Source organism: Frankliniella occidentalis, unplaced genomic scaffold (genome assembly GCF_000697945.3).
Source record: "Frankliniella occidentalis isolate FOCC.00 unplaced genomic scaffold, Focc_3.1 Scaffold85, whole genome shotgun sequence".
NCBI lineage: Eukaryota > Metazoa > Arthropoda > Insecta > Thysanoptera > Thripidae > Frankliniella > Frankliniella occidentalis.
Window position 1 is genome coordinate 660,259 of NW_026267214.1, and position 9,843 is coordinate 670,101.

Consider the following 9,843-nt stretch of genomic DNA (forward strand, 5'->3'; position numbering starts at 1 on the left):
CACGATCAAGAACGGCGCCTCCAGCCTCCAGGTAAGGCCGGCGGCCGCGCGCCGCTTCCGTCAGGCGCCGCTGGGATAAGGCCGCGCCCCGCCCCATCCTCCCCCGCCGCGCCGTGCCGCACATTTGCATAGTCCGGGCGGGGAGTCCGCGAGGAGACTGCGAAGGACTACCGTTGACATGCTGGTGCTGGTGGAGGGCCGCAGTCTTTGCCCGGAGCGTTTGGAACACCTGCCCAGCCCAGCCCAGCGGATGTCCCAAAACAGAGCTGCTTCTGCTGCGGCTAAAAGCGGAGGTGCCGCGGGGCCTGCGGCGTAGAGTGGGGCGGGGCTCGAGATATCGATCTCCCGCGTGGCATCGCTACCCGCCCCGCCCCGCCCCACCCGCTGCGCGCCGCCGTTGTACCACTGAGCATTCCCGCGATGGTCAAGGTCGTGCCCCCTGTGTTGTTCCAGCCCGCCCCCGGCCGCAACTCCGGCCCGACCGCCCCCCGCCGCTGTCTGCGCCGCCCCCCACCAAGCTGTTGCTCGGGGGCAGCTCTGGCCACCACTTCCCGGTCGACAGTCACCGCCTGCAACACCAGCAGCAGCAGCTCCAGAAGGCCCAGCAACAGCAGCAGCAACTTCAGCAGCAGCAGCAACAGCAGCAGCAGATACAGCAACAGCACCAGCAGCTTCTCCTCCAACAGCAGCAACAGCAACTACAGCAACAGAAACAACAGCAGCAACAGCAGAGCTTCCAACAGCAACGCCAGCAACAGCAACACCACCAACAGCAAATCAACTTGCTCGCGTCGACGCAGCACAATAAGGTAAATTAGATAACCCACAACAAGCTGCGTGTCGCAGTGAGTCAAGGGACTTATAATGTGTGTTTGAACCCTCAGAACCGCGCCGGCACGAATGGCCCCTCCCCGATCGGACACAACCACGCCAGCCTGGGACACGGCCGGCCTTCCTTGCCTCCCCCGCGGGGCTTCACGCCGTCTGCCCCCAGCGGCCCCTCCGGCCCCTCCGGCCCCGGCCCCGGCTCCAGCCCCGCCCCCGGCTCCGCGGGACCCACCAGCATCCTCCGGCCAGTCACTCCAAGGCCCGTGTCGCACGTGGTGAGTCAGCGGCATCGCGTCGGCGCTCAAGCGTTTGTTCCCCTAGTTATAAATCATCGGAATATTACTTTGTTGTTTTTCCGTTGTTTTTAATTTATAATGTATTGACAGTAAAGAATAGCTAGTGGAAAGTTGCTCGGATTGGTTGTATGTGGTAGGGCGCCAGATGCCACCCCAGCGTTACGCGGTGTGGTGACGAAGTCGGTTATGTTATACGAGCAACTTTGTCTTGCCTCTTTATGGGGCGGGGACCGTGTGTATTTATTGCTCCATTTATTGTCGGTTTATTGTCGTTCGACTACAGTTTCCTCTGGTCTGCCAGGTGCTCCCCACGACGCTGTCGCGCGGGCCGCCCAAAGCCACGCCCAGCCCGCCGCAGCCTTTCAGACCGTTCCAGCCCGCGGTGGCCACGCCCAGCAGCCCGGGCCGGCAGCCTGGGCGGGACCCTGGGCGGGAGCCTGGGCGGGACTCGGGCCCCAGCCCGACGCCCGAGTCGGCCTACCTGTTGCACCAGCTCAAAGTGAACCAGCAGACCCAGGGGCAGCACCAGCACCAGCACCAGCACCAGCCGCAGCCCGCGCAGCCCGACCAGGGCGACTACTATGTGGTCGGCGACGACAGCAAGGCGGAGGAGGACGACGAGGACGTCGAGGACGAGGAAGAGCTGGAAGACGAGGAGCCGGAGGCGCAGTCCGCGCCTGCCAAGTGAGTCGGCATGCAGTCGGTCAGTCGGTTGTGAGTCTGACCTGACTGCGTGGATTTAGCAATAACTGTTCGGCATTTCTCCTGGCGCAGATCGAACGTGCACCCGCGACTGACCCCCGGGCTGAGCCAGGGACCTCAGCAGTCCTTCTCGGCGTCCATACAGCACCCGGCAGCCAAGCAGGGGGCGCCGCCCGCCCACTCCTCCATCAGCTTCAAGCCCCTCTTCTCGACGGCGGCCGTGACGCCTGGCGTCGCGGTCGTGTCGTCTACGCGGACATCCTCGTCGTCGTCGTCTTCCTCGTCCAAGTCGGTGTCGTCGTCGGGGCCCAGCGCGCCGGGTGGGCCGGGGCCTGGGAACGCTCCGTCCAAGTCGACCAGCCAGCATGACTCCATGCACCCGAGCGAGCTGGACTACGGCAGGTTCTTGTTTAGCTCGGGCAACACCACGGACGCGCAGGACGCCGTGGACGCGTACGAAGACTACCGCGACGACGTTGACGACGTTCAGGTTAGACTCGCGGCCAGCGTAAGTAGACCCTCCCAACCTGCCTCTGCCTCTCCAATTCCATCGCCCCCTCTGCCTGCAGGACGACCCGTTCTTCGACGACGTGCCACGGGTCAACGGCGCGCGGGCACGCACGAAGCGGGACGATGGCCGGTCCCGGCAAGATCGCCGTCACCACCAACAGGAGCACGGCGAGGATCCCCTGCCAGCGGAGCCCGTCCGGGAGCCCGTCAGGCACTGGCAGCAGCAGAGGGGGCAGCGCGGCCGCACGCGCGTGTCGGCCCAGGCCCTCCTGCTGGAGCAGCGCGGGATCGCCACCACGCCCGCCACCCCCGCCACCCCTGCCACCCCTGCGGGTACGTACAGCCCCGGCCCACCCGGACCCCGGAGTCCACGGCTGGCGTCCTCAACCGCTGAACCTTCTGCCCGCAGAGCCACTCGATGAGGGTGCCGTGGAGGACACGGGAGAGGCCGCCGTTCCGAAGAGGCGGGCGCGGCCGCAGGTGACGCGCGCCCGCGGCAGGTCGCGGTACGCCTTCATGGAGGACCCGCTCGAGGCGCCGACGCCGACGCCATCCGTGGAGCCGCTCACATCAGACCCGCTCCCAGAGACGGAGTTCTCGTGCTCCGACAAGGTGGCCGGCGGCTTCTACGCCGACACGCAGGTCGACTGCCAGCTGTTCCACATCTGCTCGCAGGCCGGCAACGACAGGTGGGACCAGGGTGGACGGTGCGGTGGCCCGGGTGGTGCCGGGTGCGGGTCGCACCGCCACGGGGCACGGGATGCGGGGTTTGCAAGGAAGTGAGACCGCTGCGCACGGAGGTGCGCCACGCACCAGGTCCATTACCGTGCCGAGGCACTTGCTCGCCGTTTAGCGGTAAATAAAAGTGTGTCGAGGGCGCGCTGCGCTCTTACAATCGTCGAAATCGGCAAGCTGTAATAAATATCGTTGGGATAGTGGGCATAAAACGAGTCTGCTCTCCAGCTATGCTACAGCCGCGCACGAGCCCCGCGGCTGTACGTGTGGACTAGGCAAGCGTGAGGCTCTCCGGTAGCCGCTGCCGCACAGCCGAGCCGTTTTAACGGCAAATGAGAGCAAATGCGAGAGCGCTGACACAGGTGCTGTGCGGCGTCCTGTCCCGTAAGTTCAGGGCCGCAGACCAAGACGTAAAGCTGTGCGACGGGCGGCCGGCACTCCTTGCCAGGAGCCTTGTCTGTCTACCCGCTCCCGCCATCGTGCTGGAGTGATTTGTGCTACTTTAGCCGCTCTTAACGCAGATCGAAATTACCTGCGCCGCAACATCAGTATGCGGTCGGGCCCACACGCGTGCGACCGAGGTTACTCATTTAATAGGATGTACAGCGAAACAATAAAGTCGCGACGGTTGCACAAGTTTTCAAGCGCCCCTCTCGCGTGTGCCATCCAGGCTGCAGGACAACAAGTTCATGTGCGGGCCCGGGACGCGCTTCAACCAGCGCAGCCGCACCTGCCAGGCGCGCGAGCTGGTGGACTGCAGCGTGTCCACGCGCTACTACAACCTCAACGCGCACTTCCGCCTGCCGCCGCCGGAAGGTAAGGGTCTCATTGTGCGGAGCCTGTCTGTGCCGGCGGGCGCGCAGCCGCGCAGCCGCGCAGCACGGGGGGAGTTATGGATTTACGGGATGGGCGAAGAACAGAAGAATCCCGTTCAGGATGCGGGAGCTCGTGTGCTGCTGATGCCGCAGCTGCCGCAGCTGCTGCCGTCGTCGGCAGCTTTCAAACGGGAACACGAAGGAAAATGTTGTGAAGCACGTGGAGGTGAGAGGGGAAAAAAACTGATAAGGCTTTAAAAGAATGGAACGACTTATGCCGAACGGGAAACGATGCGCCGAGCCGAGCGCTCTTGCTCCACCTCCACGTATGTGTCGGCCTGGCCTCTCCGCGGCGCCCCTCGGCCTGCCCGCCAGAGGGTCATAAAGCGACACCATCCGAACTAACGCTGCGCCATCCGCCCACAGAGCCCGTGACGGTGCCGACGTTCGACTCGCTCAAGGTTGCCACCCGCAGGAAGCGCTCACCGCAGCGGATCCGCCCGGCACTGCGAGGTTAGAAGACAAACATGATATATTGATTTAGTGTATCTTCATCATTGTAACTGTCTTAAACGTTGCCGGTCGTTTATGTTTTTAGCAAGACGAGCATGCAAGTAAGCGACTTTACGCCTTAATAGTGATTTTGCTTCACTGATATATGTATGACTTTCGTAGTGTGTAGACTTGCTTACACAAACAGCCCTCGAGTAATTTGACACATTGCGCATGATTCTTTTTGCATTTTAAACTGTGTGGCGATGCATGGGGGAATCTAATCATCATCATCGAAGTCACTTTTTGTCATCGTCATCCTCATGCGCTTCGAAGGCATCACCATTATCATCATCATTGTGTGTCATGTTTCCAGGTCATTCGCAACACAAGTGACCGACTAAGTGACTGATCACTGCAAGCGGTATGAAGTAAGTGACGCCTGAACCTCGGCCTGAACGCATCGCATCCAACTACCACTTACTTCAACACACTCACCTATCCCTCTTGGCGTGTGGTTGCGTGTCTGTATTCGTTTTGCGTGCGTGCCATCCTCTAAACTGCACTGACATGAAACTCTCCCAGCTTCCTTGATTCAGCTCATTCGGACCTTTACCCGACATGTAATATTGAAGGTGGACAAAAAAAAAATGCCAGCTCGATTTTTATACAATCCTTTTTAAAACTCCCGACTTGTTATTTACGTTTTCCAATTGACCTCTGCACTTTCATTTGCACATTTCCTCGTTGACTCTCGCTTTCAACGAGGTCGTTTCTTTGGTTCTACGGTATCTATTTGGGGGCTTTCTGCAAATACCTAACCCTCTCAGCTTGGTACATAACGCCTATTGACGAAAGAAATAGGTGTCCCTGGAGATCAGAACAAGGATGGTGTGAAGACTGGGAATAGAAGAAAAGGTGGGCCCGAAAAAGGTGACTTTAATAGACGTTTTAAGTGGAGACGAAAGTAAGCTTTGCCCCGATGAAATCCAGAAGACACTGGAATGAAAATTCAGTTGGCAAAAATGACACTTTTCGGCTTCTACGCAGGGGACGGTCCATCAAGATAACTGCCATCTCGGATTAACTGACGAAATCTAGGAAGCTTTACTCTGGCCGAGTAGGCACTGTGCTCCAATGCTTAGCCCTTCACAATTATTCTGAGGAATTTTCCAGAAAGCAAGTCCATTTTTCTCAGATGCATTCGGCAAAATTATGGAAGCTTGGCGCCTGCGGGACTCGGAGTAGGCCACCCCGCAGTGCACGCATGCAGTACATATAAGATATTGCCTACCTGTCAGGCGCTATGAGAGCTGGCATCGGCTGAACTTGGCAGGTAAATGACGGACTCGGGGGATGATCCCTAAGCAAAACGCTATTTTTCGGCATAAATCGCAAAAGGCCAATAAGCGATAAGCAAAACATTCTTAATTTCCCCCGGTTTCGAACCTACTCTGAGATAGTCATCTCCTTGATAACATCTGGATCGATTCCTGGGCGTCGGGTTTAAAATCGTCGTACATACTCAACTTTGGATATTGTTCGCTAATTGAAGCTTGCCTGTTATCTTACAAAGTCTTTAAGTAACCTTTTCCGAGCCCCACCTTTTATTTCGACCCCTGATTTTCACCCCACCCTATCTCCTCGGATAACATCCCCGCTGAGCTGGCGCTGGGAGGGGCAGGGGCAGGTGCTGGCGCCCTCAGGACCCCGCAGCCTTCTGACCCCGCGCGGTGTGCGTCTCTGTGCCTGTAGGTCCGGACCGCGAGGACGGCGCAGGCTTCCGCTGCGCGGGGCCCGGGCTGTTCGCGGACGTGCTGTCCGGCTGCGCCATGTTCCACGTGTGCCACGCCGACCCGGGGTCGAGTCGCGCTCACCGCGTGTCCACGCAGCCCTGCCCGCCGGGCCAGCTGTTCAACCAGGGGCTGGGCTCGTGCGACACCGAGGAGCTTGTCGAGTGTGAGCTGCTGGCCAGCGCGGACCAGGGCTTCGGTGGCGTGGCGAGGCGGGCGCGGCGCTCCTTGGCGGTGCTCGTGGACGTGGTCCAGGACGCGGTCGGGGAGGTGCGGGGGGAGAGAACGCGGCGGGCGCGCCGAGCCGCCCCGCAGGACAGTCCGCTCGAGTTCTACTACGCCGACTACGACGCGGCCGTGCCCGTGTCAGGGCGACGGGCGGACACCCACACCGACGGCTTCCCGCGGGCTCTGGCCGCCGGCGACGAGCAGCAAGAGTACTTCCGCTACAGCGACGCCGTGGCCACCGTGGGCACCCCGCTCACCACCACCACCGCCAGGCAGTTCAATCCGGACGACTACGTCGACGACAACTACGAGCCGCTGATCGAGCCCCAGGGCGTGGACAGCAAACCGTCCAGCTTGTTGCCCGAGAAGCACCCCGGGCCCGCCACGGCCGTGCCGCCCGTCACCGCCGTCGCCACGGCCTCGGCCTTCGTCGACGACGACCGGGGGGAGAGCGTCGAGAGGCATGCGCCACTTTCAGTGGCCTCGCTGCGCGCCGACGACCCCCATCAGCCCGTGGTGTACGCCTCGGACCTCGCCTCGCCGCGGCCTCAGCCCACACCCAGCACGGGCATCGACAAGGACGCCGTGGCCGTGACTTCCATCCCCCAGGTGGTCTCCGACAAACCCCCGGCCACCCTGCCGTCCCCTCCGGACGCCGGACCCTCCAAGTCCTCGACCACGGGGCTCGTCACGCCGAACAACAATCTCTTGGACTCGGACACCCCGACAACGACACCCAGCATGGCGTCGACCACGCCGACTGCAGCGAGCGCAAGCGGCGCGCACCGCTTCCGCGTCGGCGAGAAGCAGGAGGAGACGCTGGACCCTCGCCACGTGCCATCTACAACAACATTACCATCCTCTCCGTCCACCGCGGGGGAAGGCCGCCGCCCCCTCGGGGAGCAGGAGCCGGCTGTCGCAGCCTCCGCGCCGCCGCCACCGAGGCGCCCGCACAAGAAGTCGCAGCCGCAGCGGTTCGTGTGCTCGGGCCGGGAGCTGAAGGCGTTCCACGCCGACCCGGCGGACTGCCGGCTGTTCCACTATTGCTCGCCCGGCTTCAGCCGCGCGCAGCTGCTGGACTTCAGGTTCCGCTGCGAGGAGGGCACGGTGTACCAGCGCGCCACGCACCGCTGCGAGCCCGGCCAGTGCCCCTCCGCCCAGTGACCACGCAGTGACCACGCAGTGACCGCGGACCTAGGTGTGCCAACTTCACGACTTAAAAGTGTGTGCGTGTATGTGTGAGGGAGAATGTGTGTGTATGTGAGTTTTTACGTGCGTATGTGTGTATAAGTATGTCTCAGTGCCTGTATGCTGTTGTGTATTTTAGAGTACGAATGGAAATTAATGTATGCATGAAAGAGTGTGTGTGAGAGTGTGTGCACTAGAATGGTGTAAACGAGTGGCTCAATCCTAATCATAATTTCGATTATACTCTGTTATTCTGTGTTGCCTTTCTTTAAGATGAGTATACATGGTTCAAATGTATGTTTTTGAACTGCGCCAATGTGATATGAATGTGTAGTTGCGATGTACGTAATTATCGAGAGGGGTCCTCCTGTGACAGTAGCGAATTATTGTGTCAAATGCTACATGCTCAGCCAGCAAAAGTCATTTTTTAACGTAATGAAGTTGTTTTTGCTGTGTTTCCGTAATTTTAACCGTACTTGTCTATGGTACCGATTTTTAAAAAGTACAGTAAATGCCCACTGAAATTCGATGACGACCTGTAGCTTGAACCCTGTTTTGACACTATAATTGCATCTATGTTAATTTTCAGTATTTGTCATCGTAAGTTCATTTGCTGCTAATGGGTAGCTGTCTGCATCTTTTGCTCCCTCAAATCAGGTTTTTATACGTCTTTGTTGAAATAAATGATCAAGATATGTGACTTACAGTATTTCCTCCTCTACATTAGAGTGTTTCATCTATATATCTTACAATGTAATTTATTAAATCAGGAGTTAGATTAGTGAACATTTTTATACATACAACAATAATTATATAGGAGTTAAGGGAGAGTTTCTAAAAGTGTTAATAGACTTGGCAGTGTCGTCGATTTTCACAGTTAAGCGTGCCAAACAGTAAGCAGAGCAAATGGCCAAATAACTTATGATTTTCAATTTAGGAATTTGTGTTTTGCTGAAACGCATTACGCACGGAACAACTATGGATGCGAGACGTGGATGTTGGAGCTTTGTGAAACACATGTTTTATGAGTTACTACTCCAGGCCACATGAAAGGAAACTCGGATTTGCTTACGCACCTATGGCAATTATGAATGTTGTCACCATATCCTGTCATGTCCCGAGCATGTGGCGCTCCTGGCTCTGCACTCTGCTTCACTCCTGGCGTCCGCTCTCCGTTGACCAGTTGATAGTTATTTTAGACTTACACGAACCCTCCCGCTCATTTAGATATGGCACGTCGAATCACTCTGAGCTTCATGAAGAAGCCTCAACCCGGTATGGCAAACTCTGCAGCCTCTGGAGCCAGTGGCGGCCCCGCCCATTGTCGACCCGGCCTAGGCTGCAATCCTGGTGTTCTCCCACGCCCCGCCCGCCTTCTTGACGAACATGATGCGGTCGCCGATGTTGGAGTCGTGGGCGTAGTAGAACTCGATCATGGTGGGGAACAGCTTGTAGGCGACGCTGTGGAAACAGGGCGGTGCGGCGAATGAGAGTGAGAGTGATTGACAGCCACAATACTGTACCAATTCACTCGAGCGCGACGTTACTTACAAGTGCTCGGGGCAGGGAAGGGTCGTGGTGCCCTCGGCCACCTTCTTCAGGATGTCGTCGTGCTTGCTCTTGAGCTCGTCCCAGTCCACCTCCACGCCCTGGTGGCAGAGGTGGCTGCGCACTTTGCAGAACAGCGGCTCCCGCTCGTACAGGTCCAGGTACCGGTCCTCTCCCAGCTCCACCACGTCGCCCTCTATCCGCACCTGCAGCGCGCACATGGGATTATTCGCATCGCTGTCAAAATTAATTTTTACTCGCGCGGTCACTTATTCTCGAGCATTCTCACGCACTCGGCACTTACCTGCTGGTTGACGGTCAAGCCGTCCTCCCTCCTGTAGCACCACAGGAAGGTCATGCAGGCGACTGGGTTCTCAGCCTAGAAAACAAAAATAGGCAAAACTTTAGTCGACAAAGCAAATCAGACAAAAGCAATAAGAATCGGGCACGGTGGATGTCACTCACGAGCTCGGCAGACTTCTTGCTGCGCCGGTCCGTCATGATGATGAAGCCGTCCTCCTCGAGGCGCCGGAGGATGACATGGCGCGAGCTGACGCGGCCCTCCCTGGAGGCACAGCCGAGCGGGCAGTCTGTTAGCGCGTGTGCGCCGTGCGGGCGGGCAACCCAACGTGCGCCGCGGCGGGAGCGGTGGAGTGAAAGCGAGACCGTGACGGACAAGGATGCACTCCTCGTCGTCACCCCCCCCCC

At 58.7% G+C, this 9,843-nt stretch overlaps 2 protein-coding genes across 2 annotated transcripts in view; one reads left to right on the plus strand and one right to left on the minus strand.

Annotated features, from left to right (window-relative positions):
- Positions 1-477: 477 nt before the first annotated feature.
- On the plus strand, positions 478-8,287 carry LOC113217691 (uncharacterized). The gene is made up of 9 exons (XM_052269152.1): positions 478-809; positions 885-1,103; positions 1,426-1,808; positions 1,899-2,316; positions 2,396-2,669; positions 2,746-3,025; positions 3,742-3,887; positions 4,313-4,399; positions 6,134-8,287. Exons 4-9 carry the CDS (start codon positions 2,200-2,202, stop codon positions 7,561-7,563), a joined length of 2,334 nt encoding a protein of 777 aa, XP_052125112.1. The 5' UTR covers positions 478-809; positions 885-1,103; positions 1,426-1,808; positions 1,899-2,199; the 3' UTR covers positions 7,564-8,287.
- A 42-nt stretch (positions 8,288-8,329) lies between these two features.
- LOC113217690 (pyridoxine/pyridoxamine 5'-phosphate oxidase-like) overlaps positions 8,330-9,843 on the minus strand; it is a 22,099-nt gene continuing 20,585 nt past the window's right edge. Inside the window, exons 3-6 of the mRNA XM_026437704.2 lie at positions 9,601-9,700; positions 9,440-9,514; positions 9,139-9,341; positions 8,330-9,048 (exon numbers count right to left, since the gene is read on the minus strand). Of these exons, the coding sequence (XP_026293489.2) occupies positions 8,922-9,048; positions 9,139-9,341; positions 9,440-9,514; positions 9,601-9,700 (505 nt within the window). The 3' untranslated portion in view covers positions 8,330-8,921. The remainder of the gene's footprint in view (positions 9,049-9,138; positions 9,342-9,439; positions 9,515-9,600; positions 9,701-9,843) is intronic.